At 41.7% G+C, this 22262-nt stretch overlaps 1 protein-coding gene across 1 annotated transcript in view; it reads left to right on the top strand.

The window, feature by feature from the left end:
* Positions 1–22262, top strand: part of UFM1 (ubiquitin fold modifier 1) — a 48902-nt gene that overhangs the window by 20088 nt on the left and 6552 nt on the right. Inside the window, exons 4-5 of the mRNA XM_089690820.1 lie at positions 6054–6093; positions 14727–14759. Of these exons, the coding sequence (XP_089546946.1) occupies positions 6054–6093; positions 14727–14759 (73 nt within the window). The remainder of the gene's footprint in view (positions 1–6053; positions 6094–14726; positions 14760–22262) is intronic.

The following is a 22262-nucleotide window of genomic DNA, read 5'->3' as shown; positions in this document are numbered from 1 at the left end:
CAATCCTCTCCAGGCTGCGGTCATCCCTGCTACTTGTGCACCTTTTTCTTCCACACTTTTCCCTTCCACATAACTTTCTATTAATGTGCTTTGATACAGCACTTTGGGAATATCCAACTTCTTTTGCAATTACCTTTTGAGGCTTTCCCTCCTTATGGAGGGTGTCAATGATGGTTTTCTGCACAACTGTCAGGTCAGCAGTCTTTCCCATGATTGTGATTCCTACTGAACCAGACTGAGAAACCATTTAAAGGCTCAGGAACCCTTTTCAGGTGTTATGGCTTAATTAGCTGATTAGAGTGGGACACTTTGAGCCGAGAATATTGCACCTTTTCACAATATTCTAATTTTCTGAGATTGTGGATTTGGGGTTTTCATGAGCTGTAAGCCATAATCATCACAATTATGACAAATCACGGCTTAAACTCTTGCTTTGCATGTAATGAGTCTATCTCATATATTTGTTTTCACCATTTAAGTTGCATTACTGCAATAAATGAACTTTTGCGCGATATTCTAATTTTTCGAGTTTCACCTGTAGGCTTGGTCCACTGTTGTTATCATCAGGAGACCCATCCTGAGAAATGCCATGCAGCCACAAGAAGTGGCTGCATTTAGGTCACAAAGTCACTTTTGAACTGTGACAGGTCTTTCTCTTCTTTTTTTTTTTTCCTTCCATGCCAAGGAAGAAGGGCAATATGAGTAGAAATAATAAGAATACCTGGTAATTGCATGTATTATAATTGTGGCATTATCAGTATATGGAGCAGTGAATCTTACAAAAGTAATTTCTGCTGCTGACACCCACAAAGGAAAAATGACCTGGTTTTATAAAGCCTTTCCTTGAAAAGGTTGGCTTTTGAAATTTTTGCGCTGTAAGCAAGTATTTTGACCACTCACTCACCTGCTCTGCGTCAGGCAGTTGGTGTCAGGAGCCGTACAATTTATATGTTCATTACTCAGCCTTAAGAGCCTCAACCGGAAATTCTCCATGTTTAACAATTTTATTTGTTGTACTGCGGTCACAGCTAATAGGTTCACTTTAATGGATTACTATACATAAATATACAATAACATCTTTTCCTAAATAGGTTTATGTAAATTGGCCCTTCCCAGTTCTGCTGTATTTTTGCAAGATGTTGATGGGTTGTGCCAACCATTGATTTTTAATGGGTGGTACTCCAGAGCTGATTTTTTTTGCTGCATGGGAACTGTTCTACCTTGATATATTGTGATATACTGGCAGCTGTCGTTTATAAGAAAATATTGTAATCTTTTTGTATTTCTTTTTTAATTGAATACAGTCATGTGATATAGTAAGTACACCTCATGGAAATTGTTGACTTTTTCAACATATTTGAACAGGCAAACATTAGATCTTCATCCAAACAGTGCTTACAGATAATGTCGATATACTTGAACAAATTACACATACATTGGCAAGGTGTTTTCACTTTCATAATCCAAATTACTGTCATTTTTCAAGTTTCCATGTGGTGTAACTTTTTTTTTTTTTTTTTCCACGTGACTGTAAATGTGAAAACTATCGTGTTAACATTTGATATTTAACACTTGTGCTCAGCAGGTGGTGAGCTGTGCGCCCTCTGATGGCTCTTTCATACAGCTACTGTGTAAAATATAGGCTGTTAAAGACATGTTTTCTCCCCAGCAGAGAGGGTAATCTGTGAAATGGGGCACGGAACTTCCGAAAAGCTTGTTGGGCCTGAGTACCATTGTCACACTCTGTAATAATTGTTTACTTTTTTTTTTTTTATTAGTAGAACTATGGGAAAAACTTTAATTTTAGATGGAGTAAGGGAGGTTATTACCCCTGTCAAGTTTATTATTTTACAGCTGTGTCCCATTGGTGAGATTTACCTTCACTTCCTGTCCAATAGCCAAAGCAGGAATGAGAAAATCTCTGCAAATTAAGGGAATTCCTTGGGGCCCCCCAGGTCACCACTGGAAGATTTCCCCTCTGTTACTTTTCTGGGGACTTTCACTTTTGATGATAATGGTAAACAGGACAAATAGAGAGGGTGAATCTGGGGCACAGACTGCAATAAATATTTAATGTGTCCTAATCCCTCTCCACTCTGTCCAAAACTGAGAATAAAAGTTTTGCCTTTAGTTACACTTTAGTTATCTGTCTATGGCCTCATTCACACAAGCGCTGAGGCCTGTAGACCTTAAAGCCCCATTCACACCTGAGCGATTTGTAGCTCGAAGCTCCAAAATGCTTGAGGAGAAAAAAAACAATTTAGTCTCATTAAAGATGGTTCACATCTCCACCCCAAGTCACTTGAAGCCGAACACCTGAAGCTTAAATAAATTCTGGAGCTTTTTTTTCTCACTCAATTTGGTCAGATTTGGGTTTTTTTGAGTGTTTTTTAATTCCTTAGAGATGAATGGAAATGTGCACTTTGTGTATCTTTTGAGCGTTTTCACACATTATTGGAGCGGTTTTTTTGCTCAAATGAAAAAATCTTGAAATAAAATAAATACAAAAATAATAATAAATCAATAATAAATATTAATCCCTAACCTAAAAATAAATAAAATACATTAAAAAAAATAATAAACACCCAAACAAAAAAAATAATAAGACAATAAATAAAATATTGACCCTAACCACTTACCTTAGCAAACAAAAAAAATATAATAAAAAATTTAAAGCTGTGGAAAAACCTTCCAACAAATGATAAAACTGATGTTATTTTCCTTTATTGACTATTATAAAGAATGCTAATGCTTAAAAACGTTAAACGCTTGACAAAAAAATGTGACGCTCAGATATGAATGCAGCCTCAATGGGATGTGTGTTATTAATATGACTTGAGCCACAAGGTGCTGTGTGCAGGCAGCCCATGCAAGTAAATGGGGACACAGCGGCTACACAGACACAGCCGCTCGTCTTCATTTGAGAGGCATGCAAGAGAGTGGCCCCAAACGCAGACAGTATGTCTGCATGCCTGTCAAGTTAGGGCAAGTGAATGCTTACATGGCCTGCCTGCATATACAGCGCCTGGTGGTTCAACCCACATAAATGCACAGCACATTCACAATCTCAGTGCCTGCGTGAATGAGGCCGATTACACACCCTAATGACTGTTCAATAAATTATATGTGTGAAAATTTGCAAATTGTTTGAAAATGCAAATTAAAAAAAAAAAACAATTGATCCCTTTTAATGAAATTCTACTTTCTAAAAAAGGGGACTGCAACCTTGTTTGCAGTGGCAGCAGCAACAGGTGGATGGAGCAGGGAACGCAGGTGCAGAAGTCGCTCTGTCAGTTACAATAGGTATTAGGCTGATGAATGATTCTTTCCTCCATCCTTACATTTAGAATTGAAATACCGACCCTTTAATAACTTCCATGCTGATCATATGTCAGTTTTGGTCGATGGTTTGTACAGAGGATATCTAAAATGAAAATACCAGAAAGGGAGGCTGTGTTTTGTAATGCACAGCTGACTTCCTGTTCAGGAGTTCTATAGCTGAAAACTGCCAATCGGCTTGCTGCTGTATTTTGCTGGTATGGATGCTCTTTTACAGGTGTAAATGTTTTAATACATGCTTTACTTATCTGTAGATTGTAATAGTGACTTCACGTACATATTCCCTCCCCCCTCACTACGGCATAAAACAAACATTGTGATGCCCCGGTGACACCCCCAAGGCTGTACCCTGCCTTATGAGAATATCTTGCTATATAGTTTTCAGTAGATGTCAACAGAGTAAACATTTTCATTTTATGCCAGCAGTTTTTGCAGCATTGCTGTTCAAGTATGGCTCATTTGATTTAGACAGCTGTTAGAGGATACCCCTGCTGTTCCACTGTGTGCATTCTCATTTGGGAACCCAATTTTCAGGATTATTTCCTATTGCATATTTGACTTTCTGTAATGTGGTTTTCTATGCGGACTTAGTAAATGAGGGAAGTCGGCTGTAAAGAATTGCTTCCTGGTCCCTTTTTGCCCGGCTGATTAAAATGTCAATGCAGGATCGGGTTTCCATAGCAACCTCTATTGTGATGATGACATGAAGAACCCTGACAGCCTTCTCTCCACTTGCTCTTCCTGGGTTTGAATTTGTAACCGATTTTGCCGTAGCCAGGTCTGTGCCTGTAATATTTTTACTGCGTCTATTCTGTGTCAGTTCTTTGTGAATCCATGCAGAGCTTTATTCTCAATGCAGGCTTGAACTATTTTCCAGAATAAAATATTTTTTTCCACTGACATATTTGCAGCTTTAATTCCCATTTTATAAAAAGGAAGATTTCTATTTTGAGCTAAAAAAAAAAAAAAAAAAAAAAAAGTTCTCTAGTATAACAGAACAGCACTAAAAGGTACCTGCAACATGTTCATGCCTCTATAAAAATATCTGATTGGGCAAAATAATAAAAAAAATTTAAAAAAAAAGGAATGTTCCAGTATTGGAACTGATTGCATTGGGTTCCTGGAGATGGGCTGCTTACCAATCTAAGAGAGTTAGTGTATATCTGGGAAAAATAAAATAAAAAAAAATATTCAGCACATCTCTGAAATCCATACTCGTTACTCATTTTTTTCTCTTTAAAATGTTGCAGGTAAAAAAAATAATTTATGATCCTGCCAGAAAACACATGAGTGTCTAACTTCCTGTAGTGAGCTGACATCTCTGCCTCTGCTGGACTCAAATCACAATCACGTTTTCGAGTTGTTCCCTGCTGGACTAGAGAACATTCCTCCTATGTTTCATAGATGAGGAGACGGAGAGGGGAAAGGAAAAACCTCAGGCAAGGGTAAAAATACTTCTTGCATTTTCAGTGCAGCAGGGGGCACCGTATTGTCAGCTCACTACAGGAAGTTTAATATTCTCTGCATTTCTGGCTGGATCAACGGGATCAACTGGAATTTTCTGTACTTCCATCATATTTAAGAGGCAAAATATGCCTGTATTGCATAAATGTACTGAATACGTTTTCCACAGACAGTTTAAAGTGGTTGTAAAGGCTCAAGGTTTTTACCTCCATGCATTCTATGCTTGAAGGTAAAAAATCTTCAGTGTGCAGCAACCTCCCCTAATAATTAACTGAGCCCCATAATGATCCAATGATGTGCAGGAGAGCCTCAGCTTTCCGGGGACTTTCCCTCCCGTTTTCAATCTCAGCCAGTGAGCCAATGATGAGAGAGGGGGCAGGGCTGGGCCATGGCTGTGTGTGAGTGAATGGATACGCAGAGCAGTAGCTCGGTAGCTCTGGGGGCACGCGGCAGGAGGGAGGGGCCAGGAGCACAATCGATGGACCCAGGAAGAGGAGGATCAGGGTCGCTCTGTGCAAAACCATTACACAGAGTCGGTAAGTATAACATGGTTGTTTATAAAAAAAATTCCTTTAATATCACTTTTAAGTCTTTGGTGGTGAAAATTGTATTTGGTTGATGAGTAGGCCATCCTCCGGTAACCTATTGCTGTCCTTGGATTTCCAATACTGAAGCACTCCTATTAGCTAAAGAGAAGTGACCAGCAGAGGACGTGGTTTGCTAAGTACAGAACTTGCTCTGAATACTCCACACTGGGCATACATTTTACTTTTCATTTATAAAATGCAGAGTACAGCGTAGAGCCTGCGGTTTCCTGCGCAATGTTCTCTGCATAATGCTGCAGAGACTATTCCCAAATAGGAGAGTTCTGTCAAACCCCTGCCCACATTCATTAGAATGAGTCTTCGCTTACTTTAAAGTCCTGAAGCAAGCCAAGTGCCATTCATATTGGTGAATAACATAAGCTGTGCTGCTAAAATGTGCTGGAATTTTTTTGTACCACATAAACTAGGAGCATTGATAAATGCATAACCATTAACTGTCGAATGAAAATACAGGCAACTCTGAGGTTTTGTTTAGAAGAATTACATATCCCAAAGGGTTATATCAAAGCTCTGTTCATCATTTGATTGGGTCTGGAACTGGACTAAGAAAAATGTGATCCTGTTATGTTTGTTCTGGTAATAAAGAAAAAGAACATTGTCTTTGGATATTCTAAATTGTTTTTTTTTTTTTTTTTGTTTCTTTAGTTTAAGGTTCCTCCAGAGACAAGTGCGATAATAACAAATGGTAAGTTGTTTTCTCACCCTCTTGGTCACTGAATACATTATATCTTTTTTTTGTAATCACTTATTGTAGATCCTGACCTCTAATGAGATGACTATTCTTTCCTAGTGAATATTCTTGGTGTTGAACTCATGAGATGTTAGCTGGTGGTCCCTGTTATCTGAAATGCAGCTGTAAACATATCCCAATAGACTGTAAACCATAAAGAATACTTTTAAAAGTAATGATGTCATAAGTAGTGTTACATGACTGTATAGTAAAGAGAAAATACACTCTTCTCTCCACACCCTTCAATTTGAGAGTTACCAAACATAAATTCTGTGTTACCATTTGTAGGCATTTTCTGGTTCCTGGTTGGAAGCCTTCGCAAGAGTTGATTCTCCCATTAGCCACACATGGGTACACTGTTATACATTTATTTATTTATTTATTTTATTTATTTATTTATTTATCGAGTTTATATAGCGCCAAAGGGTTTGCTCAGCGCTGTACAATAGAGGGGGGACAATACATGAAACAGTACAGTAACATCAAACAGCACACAAGGGGTAAGAGGGCCCTACTCTTTCGAGCTTACAATCTAGGAGGGAGGGGGTAGAGGTACAGGAGGAAATGGCTGTGGGGGATGGAGTGGAAGGAGGAGGGAAGGGCAGCGGCTGTTAGGTGAGGGTGGGGTAGGCTTCCCTGAAGAGGTGGGTTTTCAGGGAGCGCCTGAAGGTGAGGAGGGAAGGTGACAGTCTGATGGGTTGGGGTAGTGAGTTCCAGAGGATGGGGGAGGACCTGGAGAAGTCTTGCAGTCGTGCGTGGGAGGAGGAGACCAGGGAGCAAGATAGAAGGAGGTCCTGTGAAGAGCGAAGGGTACGGGTAGGGTGGTATCTGGGAATCAGGTCGGTGAGGTAGTTAGGGGCAGTGTTGTGAATGGCTTTATAGGTCAGAGTGAGCAGTTTGAATTTAATGCGTTGGGCAATGGGGAGCCAGTGGAGGGAGAGGCAGAGGGGGGTGGCAGAGGTGGAGCGGGTGGTGAGGTGGATGAGTCTGGCAGCTGAGTTCAGGATGGTCTGAAGCGGGGTGAGTTTGCACTGGGGTAGGCCGGTGAGGAGGGAGTTGCAGTAGTCAAGGCGTGAGATAATCAGGGAGTGAACGAGTAGTTTAGTGGTGTCTGGGGTAAGGAAGGAGCGTATCTTGGAGATGTTCCGGACATTTTTGATGCAATGCATGTTATTGCAGTCTGATAAAACAGACATACATGACAATGTACACTCACTGGCCACTTTATTAGGTACACCTTGCTAGTGCCAAGAAAATATCCCCCACACCATTACACCACCACCAACCTGAATTGTTGATACAAGGCAGGATGGATCCATGCTTTCATGTTGTTTACACCAAATTTTGACCCTACCATCTGAATGTCACAGCAATCAGTTTGCCCATTCTCCTCTGACATCAACAAGGCATTTTCATCCACACAACTGCTGCTCACTGGATATTTTCTCTTTTTCTGACCATTCTCTGTAAATCCTAGAGATGGTTCTGCGTGAAAATCCCAGTAGATCAGCATTTATTGGAATACTCAGATCAGCCCGTGTGGCACCAACAACCATTCCAGTCACTTAAATCCCCTTTCTTCCCCACTGTGATGCTTGATTTGAACTTCAGAAAGTTGTCTTCACCACGTCTAGATGCTTAAATGCATTGAGTTGCTGCCATGTGATTGGCTGATTAGCAATTTGTGTTACCAAGAAATTGAACAGGTGTACCTAATAATGTAGCCATTGAGTGCATATCCTTGTTGCTAACAGCCTTATGGGCCTGTTGAATAAAATATAGAGTTGGGACAGAAGGTATTTGATCCCAGTGTAGTAGACTTGGACAAAGTGGTCAGTAATCTTGCCTTGCAGCTGCAAATCTTGGCTTACGATCCAACTTGGGGCACCATCTGCATGGAGTTTGCATGTTTTGCCAGTTTGTGTGTGTTTCCTTCCACAGTCCTAAACTATTGTTACATTATTTGGCTTCTTCCCAAATTGCCGTTGGTGTACATACAAAAGTAATAGTTTTTAGACTGTGAACTCCTAGAGGGGACAGGTGTTGATGTAAATACTTCTACCTTACACACTCTGGATGGCACTGTGTAACACATCAGGGTTCCAAACTATTGTAAATAAATATTCCGTCACATCTCATTTATTGTTACAACCTTCAACACCCCTCCACCTTCCTTTTGCTCAGACATGCAAAGTAAACTTTAAAGCCCAATTGTCTTAATTGCTAAAGGTCTGCTTTTTAAAGTGCTACTAAACCCAGGACCCTGCATTCTCTGTCTGGTCTCCCACAGTACACACAACATGGAAATGTAATTATTTTAGTAAATATAAACTGCTAAATACCTTTTCTCATCAGCAGTTAGAGCAGTCTTGTGACTTCTATCAGTATTCAGCAAAGCACTCAGCACTGATTAAAGCTTGTAGGAGGAGTTTTCTTTCTGCTCTAAGAGGATACAGAATTCCTGACCTCTGTTTGGACAGTGCTGATTGCCCCTTTGCTGATCATATGCACTCTCCCAAGAAAAAAAAAAAAAAAACCTCTCTAGCAACACGCAAAACTGAGCATGTGCAGAGTGTCTCCACACGATATGTCTTATCGGGAGATAATAGGGGGACAATGGAAGAAGGGGAGGATCAGAGAAGTCAGGATCAAACCGCCTTTTTACACAATGCAGAGGATCACCCCTTAGGTTCCACAGTGAGTATAACGAGCATGCTTTACTGCATACACAGACTGATGTTAGTGCTATGGGTTTAGTAACACTTTAAGTGTGCCCCCCACCCCCACTCTCATCTACCTAAAAGCCAGCAAAGCATTTAAAAAACACTTGTTAGGGTGGGAGGAACAAGATATTATACACTCATTTCTTCTGACTTCATGGTGTCATCCTGCTGAGGGGATCCTGGGAAGTGGCTGCAGCACAATGCTGGATTTTCCTTCACAGCAATATTTGTAGTATTCGTCATTCCCCAGATCTCGCCAAAGGAAGGATGACCGCAACCCAATCTAGGTGCTGAGGGCAGAAGCCAGGAGAAAGTATACTAACTTTTTTTTTTCTCCTCCAGTTATTTTTTTTTTTTTTTTTTTTTAATAGAGAAAAGCAGCAGTGCAATTCAAAGTCCACTTTGATGTCTTTTTGTCAAACTGCAAATAAATGCTGACATTATCCAGTGTCTCATCCAATTACCATTAATGCAGTAGTATTGATTTGCAGCTGCTTGTATGAGAGATTAAGCTTAATCTACAAAATGATAAATGTAGTTGATAATACATTTTAATTTGAATAGTTAATTAAAGCTCAACACATTGGTTTCAAGCTAGCCATATGCCATACAATTGACTATACAATCTGCCCTAGATCTACCATCAGCTATGTAGTACAAGGGCCTTTCTGACACTAATTGAATGGATTGTTTTAGGTTTGTCCTCAAAATACATTTTTGTCGAAGCTGACGTTTTAGTTATTTTTTTTCTTTTGCTATACAGCACCAGGACATCTAATAAATCATGGATGTCCACCTTACCTTAAAGTGGTTGCATACCCATACATATACCCAGTAGAGCAACTAGCCTCAGGTGATACACAGGGATGTAACAAATCCTCCTACATAAGTTGTACCTGTTTATCTGCAGTTTCTCTCCTCTATAGCCATTCAGAGTCCAGAATTTATAAAGCTTGTCTGAGTTTCTAGAAAGCAGGGGGGCAGAGAGCTGAAATTAAACCCTGCAAAGCTCAGTGAGGACAGCTGATTGGAGGAAAGAGAGACACCCTCCTTCAAACAGCACACAGGAACAGGGATGAGGATGCCAATCACAGGTTGTGTGCTGGAGCTCCATCTCATGTCACCTTTTTTTCTCTTGTCAGGAAAACTTGTTAGAATCGATTCATGCTGATAGCAGTGGAACAAAGCGGCAGACAGAAATGACACCTAATGCTCTTAATTGAGACAAGTACACACTATAGAGGGATGTGCTTTGTTCATATTTCATGTCTGAGGTTTACAGCCACTTTAATGTGTTTTCCATGCCTGTATGGCTGCTGCATAGTGTGGGAATCTTCTCCCCACTGCCTATTGGTCTTCCCTACAATGTTGTTCTTCAGCTCTGCTGTGGTTAATATCATCTGCAGCGAGTGTGAACAAGTTGCGCTGCTCGGCCTAACTATCTCCTGCATTCATATAACTCATACAATTTTTTCCCAGAATGCAAAGTGTTCTGTGATTAGAGGAGGCAGGTCCTGTCATTCATATGCCTGCTTAAAGAATGCTTTGTATTCTGGCAAAGAATAGTATGAGTTCTGTGAATGGAGGTGGTGGGCAAGGTGAGCAACTCTTTTACACTTGCAGTGTCTGATGTTAACCCTTGCAGTGCCAGGGGATTGTTGCCGTGGGGAGAGGATTTTTACGTTCTAGAGCAGTCAGCTGGACGTGGGGCACACTCTATTAGAGCTAAGTTATGTCCCTGAAGCTGCATAGCAAAGAAAAAAAAAATGTAAATAAATTTCCGCTTTAAATCCAAAGTATGTTGCTGTCTTTAGAGTTATCAGTGCATAATTGTGGTTATAGCATTCCAGTTTCATCAGATCACATTATACTGTTTTTATACCCATTAAAAAAATGTGTGCTGGTTCCCCATATTCTGTGTGGCAGCTTCTATACTCCCTATCCTCAAACTATCAGAGGATGAACACATCTTTATTTGGAAAAGCCGTAAAAGTGTAACCTCTCAAAGGGCTCATTTACACTTGCATTGATTAGCAGCACACATTAAAGCACCTACCGCATTAACGTGCATGTGTTTTTGATACTTTTGTGATGCTTTTTTGAAGCTTTAATGAAGCTTGGCAAATGCACTGTGCGTGTGTTGGCTTTCTATTTTTTCCATTACGTGAAATTTAAAGCGAAGCTAACTCTGAATAAGCACCCCTGTACCGCTGTAGATGCTGTTAAGGAGCTGTGATAGACTGGGAATACAGTGAAGCACCAGGAAAGTAACATGGGGTATAAATTCTGAAGCAAAGAAAAGAAGCACAAACTTAATGTGTGTACAGCACTGTAAGGTACCCATTTTATTTAGTGATAGCTGCTTTGATTGGCATTCAGAGTGCTTCAGAAACAAAGGTCAGATGCCACATTTTGCAGCAGGTAGCCAAAGACTAAAGTGATGTAGAGTTTAGTTTTGTTTTTGTAGGGTTTGCTGTCAGGGTGCCTACTTTACCCATTTTGCTTATGATGGTGACCATTGTCACCGGGACAGAGGAAAATGAGAAATCCAAACTATACTTGTGATAGGAACACAAATAGAGAGTAAATACTTCACTGGGGGCACTTTTCTAAGTGGGGATGTCCACTAAAATTGGAGAGATCTCCTCTCACTTCATGTTGTGTACTCAGGAATGGAACAAAGGCAGAAAAAAGCATGAAATGGGTTATGGATGCACCAAAATTACGGCCACTGAAACATATCGGACGAAAATAAATGCCGATAGGAAAAATGTAGCCGATACAGGTTGTAACATAAATGTAAGATTCGAGTAGGTGAGATGTGATCTGTAGAAATATGTCATGGTATATCTAGCTTAGTTCCATGTTGTTAAAGATAAGTTAAGTGTTCAGGATTCAGTCAGAGACATGTGTTCACCGATTAGCATCTGAAAGGACAGAGCAGCCTCTAGGCTGGAGGTGACACCAAGATGTCAATAAAACGTTGTCACCTATGTAGTCACAGTTTGCCACCTTCTAGAAATCTAAAAAGAAGGGCTGTAGCCATTTAGGCTTCAGGAAGCAGCAGGAGACCAGGAGATGGCTCAGATCTGTCTGGGAGCTATGACGTATATCAACAGATCAAAGGAATATATTTCATCTCTCATAAAAGCTAAAATATTAGTTGCAGAGAGATGAAAACACTTCCTTCTGATTGGACACACTGTAGACTATATCTGCATGTAAAACTGTATTTGTAGCCTCTGTAGAATCCCAGAGAAACGCAGAAAACGGTTATATGGCACCTGATTGCGACAGCTGAACAGTGATTGGTACTGACACAATTGGACTGATGCGCTGGTGTCGGAAATTCTATCCCTGACTTGGTGATTCAAAGCTTTCCTGGTCCAAGATATTTTCTTGGCACTAGCAAGGTGTACCTAATAAAGTGGCCAGTGTTCCTGGTCCAATCGACTTTGGGCACTTTAGAACCCAGAACATCCTGGGGGCTGGTACAGTAACACCCCCCAGGGTTGATTGGCCAAGGGCCAATGTCCAGCCTATGTCCATATTTCAGTAAATTGAGGACCCTGAGATATGGACGGGGTGATTTGTACGGAGCCGGTTCTATTTGGTGAATCGTGGACTTTCTCTGACTTGCTCCAGTCAAAGGATAACTCTTGGTAACTGTTTTATTTCTGTTTTTATTCCCTTTTATTTTATAGTCAATAGCCAATTGTGTGTCTTTTTTCATTTTCTGTAATTGTTTTTTCTTTGTACGTATTTTATGCACTGCCCACTTTCGGGATATTAAATCATAAAATTAATAAATGACTTCTGGGTACTTAAGCTCGGGCTGATCTCTCCGCTGACATTGTATTGCAGTGTCTTTATATGCTCAGTCAAGTTCATTGCCTATCTGTATACAATTTCACTGCGTGTTGACAGATTTCATGCAGATTGTAAAGTAGCAGATCTGCCAGACGGAGATCTGTGTGTGTGCGTGGTGGCCCAGCAGACCAGTTTGTGGACAAACTGTTGGGTGGTGGAAAGCTACCGTTTGTTGTGTGTCTGGTGTGGGGGTGTGTGGACAGTGGAAGAGTGATTAACACCGGGGTTCTAGCTTGTAGGATAGCTGGAGGGAGCCTAGAAGGGTGTGCCAATCGCTAGCCTGCTCCCCAACCCTATTAGTGCACCAGATTGTATATAAGATTTGTATCTGCCTGTGTGTGGTCAGCCAGCTAGACTGGAATGGAGTGGTGGCCAGAGGTAGTGCGGGCTGTGAAAGAGTATCACTGCCGGTCTTATATATTCAAAGTAAGTCCCCCTCATTCCCTCTTTATCCCAAGTCACGGCCAGACGTGCAAGCCTCGGTTAGCTAGTCGCTGTGGGCGTGTGCGTGCGTGTGGATCCGTGACACAGGTGCCGATACAGGGGACTGTGTGTACTGCAGTTGTGAGGCGGGGACGGCTGAGAAAGGCAGGAGAGGAGCAGTGTATACAGCGACTGTCACTATGTCAGTGCCGGTTTTTAAATGTAATTTACTAGATTTTTTTTCTCTTCACTATAGCTCACAGAATTAGCTGTCACTTTCCCCCCAGCTAAAAGAAACAAAGTTTCCTTTTAGTTTATTTCCCCCGAGTTAACAAAGTTTCCTTTAGCTTGGGGAAAGTGACAGCTAATTCTGTGAGCTATAGTGAAGAGAAAAAAAAAAGCCGGCAATTGCATTTAAAAACCAGCACTGTCATATAGTGACAGCCAGTGAGGGAGCCTCTCTGTATACACTGCTCCCTCACTATGGTGTCCTTTTTATGAAACTGAGATCAGCGGCGATCCTAAGTGTGTTTTGACTTCTCTTTTACTGTAATCTCACGAGATTACAGTAACAGCAGCCGTTTTCTACAGTGCAGAGCATTTGTAGACCGCTTCTCCACACCGATCCATGAACAGGCATTCGGAGAACTGTCTCCACTGAGCAGCGGTCATTTACCGCTGCATAATAAAAGGACACCTATATACACTGCTCCTCTCCTGCCCCCTCCCCCCTACAAAGAGGACCTGTCACTCATAGGCTATCACATCGGAGACTATTGGTCCCCTATGTGATGGCAATAAAATCATAACTTATTAAAAAAAAATATACATGAAAGTAGAAAAAAAAAATTGGAGCCTCCCCACATATGCAGACATTTCGGTTTCAGTTCGGTTTTCAGCCACATGCATTCAGAATTTTCGGTGTTGGTTTCGGCACCAGAATTTTATTTTGGTTCACCACTAAAATGGGTTTAACCTTTAGCTTGGGTTATCTAATAAATGCTGGAAGAAGAAATGAATGTTACATTTTTTTTCCAGCCTATAGCGAGTAGAGGAGTTTGTATCTGACATCTTGCTTTTTTGTGTTCTATTACTAACAATGCATTTACATAGAACAGTGAACCATGCTGCCCCCCATACTCACAAAGGAATGTTTTGCATTTCATACTACTGTTGCTCACAGGCAGAAAATGAAACGCTGACCGCCAATAATTAACATTTTATGTACCTTAACTGGTATTTTTATATATTCACTGGACTAAATTATGTTCCCAAGTATGTTTGCATATGGGCATGTCAAATAACACTAGAGGCTTTGGTGATTTCCCATAAAAAAGCTGTTAGTTGTGCAGGCATTTAATTTAGCTTCTGACTATATGTTATGGGTTACTGCACTTTTGAACAATTAATGTTTAGCAAAGCCTTTGTTGTCTGACAAGCTGCTCAGCCATAAAGAGAATTCAAAACTGTCAGTGTTGCAGCCATTTTCCATTGTTTTTATTTTTTTTAATTTTGATTTGCATATTTGTGTAATTTTAATGTATTTTGTAACAATTTGAATTTATCCTACAGATGGAGTAGGGCTAAATCCAGCGCAGACAGCTGGTAAGTAAAATTGTTTGTAATGAAGACGTATTGCAAAATAAATTGTCCAAAGCTGTATTCATAAATTGGTTTAAAACAGGCCATACACTAGCGGTTTTCACCCTTCCCCCACAAATTATTTAGAATATTATCACAACTGTTATATAATTAAAATGTGTTCGTCATACAGTATGGGACACAGGAGACGTATTTGGGTACATAGGGTTATGCTGTTGCAGGGTTATACTGATGCCTTTAGGAGATGTTTGGACATCCCAGTATCACCCCTCCCACTCCCAGCAGGTCTCAGAGTGAACCAAACCTTCTTTTACTTTTTTTTTCCTACTAGCAAGTTTCTACAGTTCTGCAGGGACTCTGGAGATGATTTTTGCAGCTTCTAAATCAGCTAATCCCTGACTTAACCCTGCAGGCCATACACGGACCCTATTGTGAAAAAGAAGTGGGGCTGGCCTGTAATGTGCTTTCTGGGTGCTAGACTCCGCATTAGGTGCTCACCCAGGCAGCCTTGGGTGTAATGTGCTAAGTTAGCCACAAGGTGCTTTTCAGGTTCAAGGCCTTGGTCCACTCATCTAGGGATGGCAGCCCTTTTTAAAGGCTTGTTCTTGCTTTCAGGTCCTGCACTGCAACCCTCTGTTGTAACCATGGCCATCTGCCAGATCTTAGCTGTGCTGTCCATTGACACATCTCTGGTTCCTGGTTCTATCTTCAGACCCCTCTGCCTTGTGTTTTCAGTCTCCGGTCATTCCCTTCTTTCTTCTGAGAGAACAGTTGACTCTGACAGCCAACGTCCAACACACTGTGCAGACCCCTGCAGAGTTTTGAGTGGATTCCAACCCTCCAGACTTCAACTCTGGAACCGTCTCATTGTTTTGATTATCTGGGTCAGATGTTAAATATGACCTGTCTAAAGTCTTACGTCCCCTGGACAAACTCTAGACTCCGCTCCCACGTTCGGACACTATAGTCCAGGAGCTTACTAATTCTCTGCTCTGCTTTGCTTGAAGGTTTTGGGCCTGTAGGTGGCCATTTCATCTCCATATGTGTAATTACACTGCAGACTGTTGCAGCTCAAGTTTCTGGCGGTGTGAGATAGGCAAGCTCAATCTCTGGATTGTCTCATATGCTTGACTAGCAAGACCACACTTGTCCAGGCATAGTGGGTCTCAAGTTTGGTGCTGAAATCAGGAAAGTCCCTTCTGCCAGTTATTTGGAAGGTTCTCATGACAGACACCAGCCTATCAGGCTGCGGAGGCATTCTAAATACCATCTCAGAAGGCACTTGGTTGTGGGAGAAAGCTCATCTTCTGTGCTTATTCTGGAACTCAGGACGCAATAATAATTATTATTATTATACAGTATTTATAAAGCGCCAATAGTTCGCTCAGCGCTGTACATTACAAAGAGGGACAGAACATGTGACAGAACAATACCAATACAATGCAAAACATGAGGGGATTGAGGGCCCTGCTCTTTCGAGCTTACAATCTAGGAGGGAGGGGATGGTGGCACAGGAGGAGATAGCTGTGGGGGATGGAGTGGTAGGAAGAGTGGAGGAGGTCGACAAGTTAGCAAAGGGTGGGGTAGGCTTCCCTGAAGAGGTGGGTTTTCAGGGTGCACCTAAAGGAGAGGAGAGTAGGTGATAATCTGATGGGTTGGGGCAGGGAGTTCCAGAGGATGGGTGACACCCTGGAGAAGTCCTGGAGGCGGGCATGGGAGGAGGAGACCAGGGAACTAGAGAGAAGGAGGTCTTGTGAGGAGCGGAGTGTGCGTGCTGGGCGGTACTTGGATATTAGGTCAGTGATGTATCTGCAAGGTCATCTGACCAGGAATCAGTCGGACAGTGCCAGGGCTTACATCAACCATGGGGGGCGGGGGGGGGAAGGGGGAGTCTCTTTGTGCAAGGAATTAGATCTGATTCTGGCTTGAGTAGAAGTTCATATTCCAGTTCTGTCCACTGCATACTTCTCAGGCATGGAAAGGTGACAGGCGTACTTCCTCAGTCGAAAAACTCTTGGCTACAAAGAATGGTCTCTTCCCCCTGAGGTGTTTTTCGGGACCTCTGTCACAGCTGAAGGACATGCCAGGCTTGGACTGCCTGACTTTTTTGGTTCAACAATAAACTGAGTAGGTTTATCTCCCGATCCAGGTGTCCTCTAGCCTTTGCAATAGTTATTGATGGTGACTTGGTGGCATCAGTTTTATGTGATCTATGCCTTTCATCTGCTTAAATACCTTTCACGCCTACCCATAGAATCAAGCTAGAGGGCATTCAGATGAAACTGAATTGCCATCCATCTCGGACTGCCTCAGTCTTCTGGCAGACTCTCTGTGGGATGTTCTGTCACTGGCTTTAATGGCCTGGCTTAGAGGCCTATCAGATTCATTCATCCCTATGCTCTTGAAGGCTAGGAAATGGATTTCTCGCAAAGTCTACCATTGCACTTGAAAGATGTATTTCTCCTGGTGTGATTTAAAGCAAGTTCAATTGAAGCAAGTTCTTTGTGGGATGAATTATGTCTTTTTTTCCACTCTGGTCTCGATCAATGTTTAGCCTTGAGTGCCCTCAAAGGTCATATCTCAACCTTTACTTTTCTTTTTCAGAGACTGCTCACTCACATTGTTCTTTCTGTGCCCATTGTCTCTGTGAGATCTCATCCTGATTGCCTTCCTCACCACCATCACTTCTATGAAGTGAATACCTAAATTGACAGCCTTAAATAAAAACTCCTTTCAGTCTTGTAGTTGTACAGGCTCCTCTACGGTACAAAAATTGCTTCCACTGGTTTTATTTCACTGTGAGCTTTTTACAATGTGCATTAGAAGCTGCAGCAAGTCAGATCCCTTCTTATTCCCTGGCTAGAGGATGCCCAGAATCTTCTCTTCTCTCCCCAGCCTTACGGTCCCTAGCCCCAGCACTTTTTTAATTTCTTGGATTTCAGTTTTTTTGAATATGAAATATTACTTTTGGGCATTTCCTAGAGTGGTCTTCTGTTCACAGGAAGCTATATACAGCCCTTTCCACCAGCCATAATGTGTTGCATAGAGCAGCACAGAGACCCAGTGAGGTCATCCCTGGGTTTAAAATAAGGCATGTCATGAAAAAGCAAATATTTTTATTAAAAATATCATTGGCATGTTGCTTAGGGCAAGGGGACTCTAATGTACTCCAAGAAGGGATTTTAGGGTAATTAAAAAAAAAAAGTAGGGTAAGTTCTTTAGACATTGGAAGAGGCCTAAAGTGTTACTAAACCCAGGACCCTGCATTCACTATATCTGGTCTCCCACAGTACACAGAACATTGAAATGCAATTATTTTAGTAATTATAAACCGCTAAATACCTTTTCTCATCAGCAGTTAGAGCAGTTTTGTGACTTCTATCAGTGTTAAGCAGAGCACATGTTAAAGCTTGTAGGATAAGTTTTCTTTCTGATCTAGTAGGATTCAAATCCCCTGACCTCTGTTTGAACAGTGCTGATTGGCCCTTTGCTGATTGCATGCACTCTCCCAAGAAAAAAAACCTTTCTAGCGATACACACCAAACTGAGCATGTGCAGAGTGTCTCCACAGCATATGTCTTAATCAGGCGATAAGAGGGAGACACTGGAAGAAGGGGAGGATCAGAGAAGTCAGCCATTCTTCACAATGTAGAGAATTAACCCCTTAGGTTCCACAGTGAGTATATCAAGCATGGTTTACTGCATATACAGACTGATTTTACTGTTGTGGGTTTAGTAACACTTTAAAGGATACATTCACTTTAACCACTTGCCTACAGGGCACTTATACCCCCTTCCTGCCCAGGCCGATTTCCAGCTTTCAGCGCTGTCACGCTTTGAATGGCAATTGCGCGGTCACGCAACACAGTACCCATATGAAATCTTTATCATTTTTTGTGACAGATAGAGCTTTATTTTGGTGGTATTTAATCTTCTCTGGGTTTTTTTTATTTTTTCTTAAACCAAAAACCACTGAAAATTAAAAAAAAAAACAAACGTTTTTTCTTAGTTTTTGTTATAAAATTTTGTAAATAAGTGATTTTTCTTCTTCACTGATGTGCGCTAATGAGGCTGCAGTGATGGGCACTGATAGGTGGCACTGATGGGCACTGATGAGGAGGCACTGGTAGGTGGCACTGATGGGCATTGACAGGCATCACTGATGGGCACTGAAAGGCAGCACTGATATATGGCACTGTTAGGCGGCACTGACTGGCACTGTTAGGCGGCACTGACTGGCACTGTTAGGCGGCACTGACTGGCAGCACTGATAGGCGGCACTGATTGGCATTGATGGGTGACACTGAAAGGCAGCTCAGATGGGCACTGATATGTGGCATTGATGTGCACTGGTAGGCACTGATATGTGGCACTGATGGGCACTGGCACGTGGCACTGTTCAGCACTGGCAGCTGGCACTGATGGACACTGACAGATGGCACTTCTGGGGCCACACTGATCATCAGGGCACACTGATCATCAGTGCTCTGATGATCAGTGTACATGTCCCCTCCTAGTAATGCCGATTACCCTCCTCTCCTCACGAGCTGTCAGCGTGACAGCTCGAGAGGAGAGAAATGCCGATAACCGGCATTTCCCTGTTTACATGTGATGAGCTGTGACTGGACACAGCTGATCACATGACCGAGCCGACGTCTTCGGCTCTTTCCGTGGATCGGTGATCCGCTGTGTCCGAGGGACACAGCGCACCGCCGATCGCAGCATTGCGCGCTCCCGGAGCTGCGCATGCGCGGTGAGAATGGGAGGACGTTATATGACATCCTCCCAGAACGAGAGAACCACTTTGCACCCGTCATTGGACTATATGGTGGGCGGGAGGTGGTTAAAAAAAAGAAAATGCCCAGTTTTTTTTTGCAGGTTTGTTCAACAGAACTGTGGTAGTTCATTGAAAACTACAAGCCCACATCTGCAAAGGACTTGTAGAACTCTGTGAATTAATGATATGGCGTGTGGGTGAAGCTCCGCACAGCCATGCTGTTTTCAAAAGTGACTAGTACAGGGAACTTCTCTCTGTACTGCTGTCACAGGGAGAGAGGGCAGCAGGTGGAGGCTGCAGCAGTGGAACATGTTACAAACAGGTTCCCAATGGTGAACTTATCCTTTAACCACTTTCCTTCCTTAGCATTTACCCCCCTTCCTGACTAGGCCATTTTTTGCTGTTCAGCACTGCGCTATTTCAACTGGTAATTGCGCAGTTGTGCAATGCTGTACCCAAACAAAATTTATGTCTCTTTTTCACACAAATAGAGCTTTCTTTTGGTGGTATTTGATCACCTCTGCGGTTTTTATTTTTTGCGCTTTGAACAAAAAAAGGGCAAAAATTTTGAAAAAAAAAACTATTTTTCACTTTCAGTTATAAAATATATCCAATAAACTCAGTCATAAATTTAGGCTGAAATGTATTTTGCTACATGTCTTTGGTAAAAAAAAAATCTCAATACGTGTATATTATGGTTTGTATGAAAGTTATAGCGTCTACAAACTATGATATATATATATATTGGATTTTACGTAGCTTTTACTTTCTGACTGCCTATCGCATTTCTTGAGGTGCTAAAATGCCAGGGCAGTACAACCCCCCCCCAAATGACTCATTTTTGGAAAGTAGACACCCCAAGGATTTTGCAGAGAGGCATGTTGAGTCCATGGAACATTTTATTTTTTGCCACAATCTTTTTGATAAATGACATTTTTTTTTTTTTTTTACACACACAAAATTGTCACGTTAATGATATGTTGCTCACGCCATGGGTATATGTGGAACAAAACCCCAAAACACACTCTTCTACTTCTCCTGAGTATAGGGATACCACATGTGAGAGACATTTTGAAAGCCTAGCTACTACATACAATCCCACAAAATCCAATGACCACCTCCAGGCTTTCAAAGGGCATATTTCCTCACATCACTTGCCCACTACCTATCACAGTTTCGGAGGCTCTAAAATGCCAGGATAGTACAAACACCCCCCCCCCCCAAGTGATCCCTTTTTGGAAAGTAGACACCCCAAGGAATTTGATAAGAGGCATGGTGAGTATTTTACAGATATAATTTTGGTCACAGGGTTTTGAAAAAGAAAAGAAAAAAATGTTTTCTTTCTTCATTTTCCAATAACGTGGCAACCAATTAGATCTGAAAAACACCATACCTCTTAGCAAATACCTTGGAGTGTCTACTTTCCAAAAAGTGGTTATTTGGAGGGGTTGCTTCTACTATCCTTTCATTTCAGGCCCAACATTAGAAGCGTATGCCACACATCACCCACTCTTAAAGACCAAGCTTTTTCTGCCACTTTTTGTTCACATGAAAAAACAGTTTTTATTCCTAGAAAATTACTTTGAACCCCCAAACATTATATATTATTTAAAGCAGAGGCCCTAGAGAATAAAACGGTGGGTGTTGACAGTTTTTATGTCACACAGTATTTGCGCAGTGATTTTTTCAAACGCAGATCTTTTGGGAAAAATCCACTTTTTAGAATTGTAATGCACAAAAACACAATGTATTGCCCAATAGTTTGATAAAATATAAAAGATGATGTTAAATGAGTAAATAGATACCAAACATGACATGTTTAAAATTGCGCATGCCCATGCAATTGCAACATACATACATTTTTATTATTGATAGGCGACGCTTTAAAAGCCTTTACAGGTCACCAGTTTACATTTATACAGGAGGTATAGTGCTAGAATTACTGCCCTCGATCTGCGTTCGCGGCGATACCTCACATGGACGGTGCAACAACTGGTTACATACCAGCACGGGGTCAACGCTTGCGCACGCAGGGGGGCAAGGGTGGGTTTTTTTTTTTTTTGTAATTTTTGATTTTTTTTTTTTAATTATTTTTACACTGTCCTTATTTTTTTTTTATCACTTTTAATGCTATCACAGGGAATGCAAATATCCCCTATAATGTCAATGGGCATTTTCATATAGTCTTTTTTGAGAAATCTGGGGTCAATCAGACTCTAGATATCTCCTCTGCCTTTGCATTATTTAATCTCACCAAGATTGGTGTGATCAGATGCTTTCCCAATTTAAAAATGGTGCTTTTTTATATCCTGCAAAACTGAAATGATGAAATGCTCGTTGATTCTGAATTCTTAGACTGCAGATATGATTGGAGCCGTTCTGGTCTCTGATCAGCTCTATGGTCAGCCAGCGGAACCTGCCGGCTTCATTCTCGGATTCCCTCTGTGGGACAGGAGAGCCCAAGAATGTCCCTTCTCTCTGCTCATAAAAACAATTCAGCAGCTAATTGGCCACTAGGATTGTTTTTACATGAAAACTGACCGCCAGCTGAAAAAAAACGATACCGGGATGATGCCTGTAGCTGCAGCTTTGGTTACATAGGAATCCTGTGATCGCATAGCAATCACATGATCACCGGGTCCCGTTCACCAGGATCTTCATTCCGCTGTGTCCGCTGGACACAGCAGTCGCGCGGGGGATGCGCTGCGCACCAGCTAAGGCGCTCAGTG

The sequence above is a fragment of the Staurois parvus genome, unplaced genomic scaffold, assembly GCF_062004578.1.
Source record: "Staurois parvus isolate SC_StPar_1 unplaced genomic scaffold, SC_StPar_1.0 ptg000544l, whole genome shotgun sequence".
In the NCBI taxonomy this organism is placed as follows: Eukaryota; Metazoa; Chordata; class Amphibia; order Anura; family Ranidae; genus Staurois; species Staurois parvus.
Note: the sequence above shows the minus strand (reverse complement) of the source record. Positions and strands in the feature narration are given on the sequence as shown.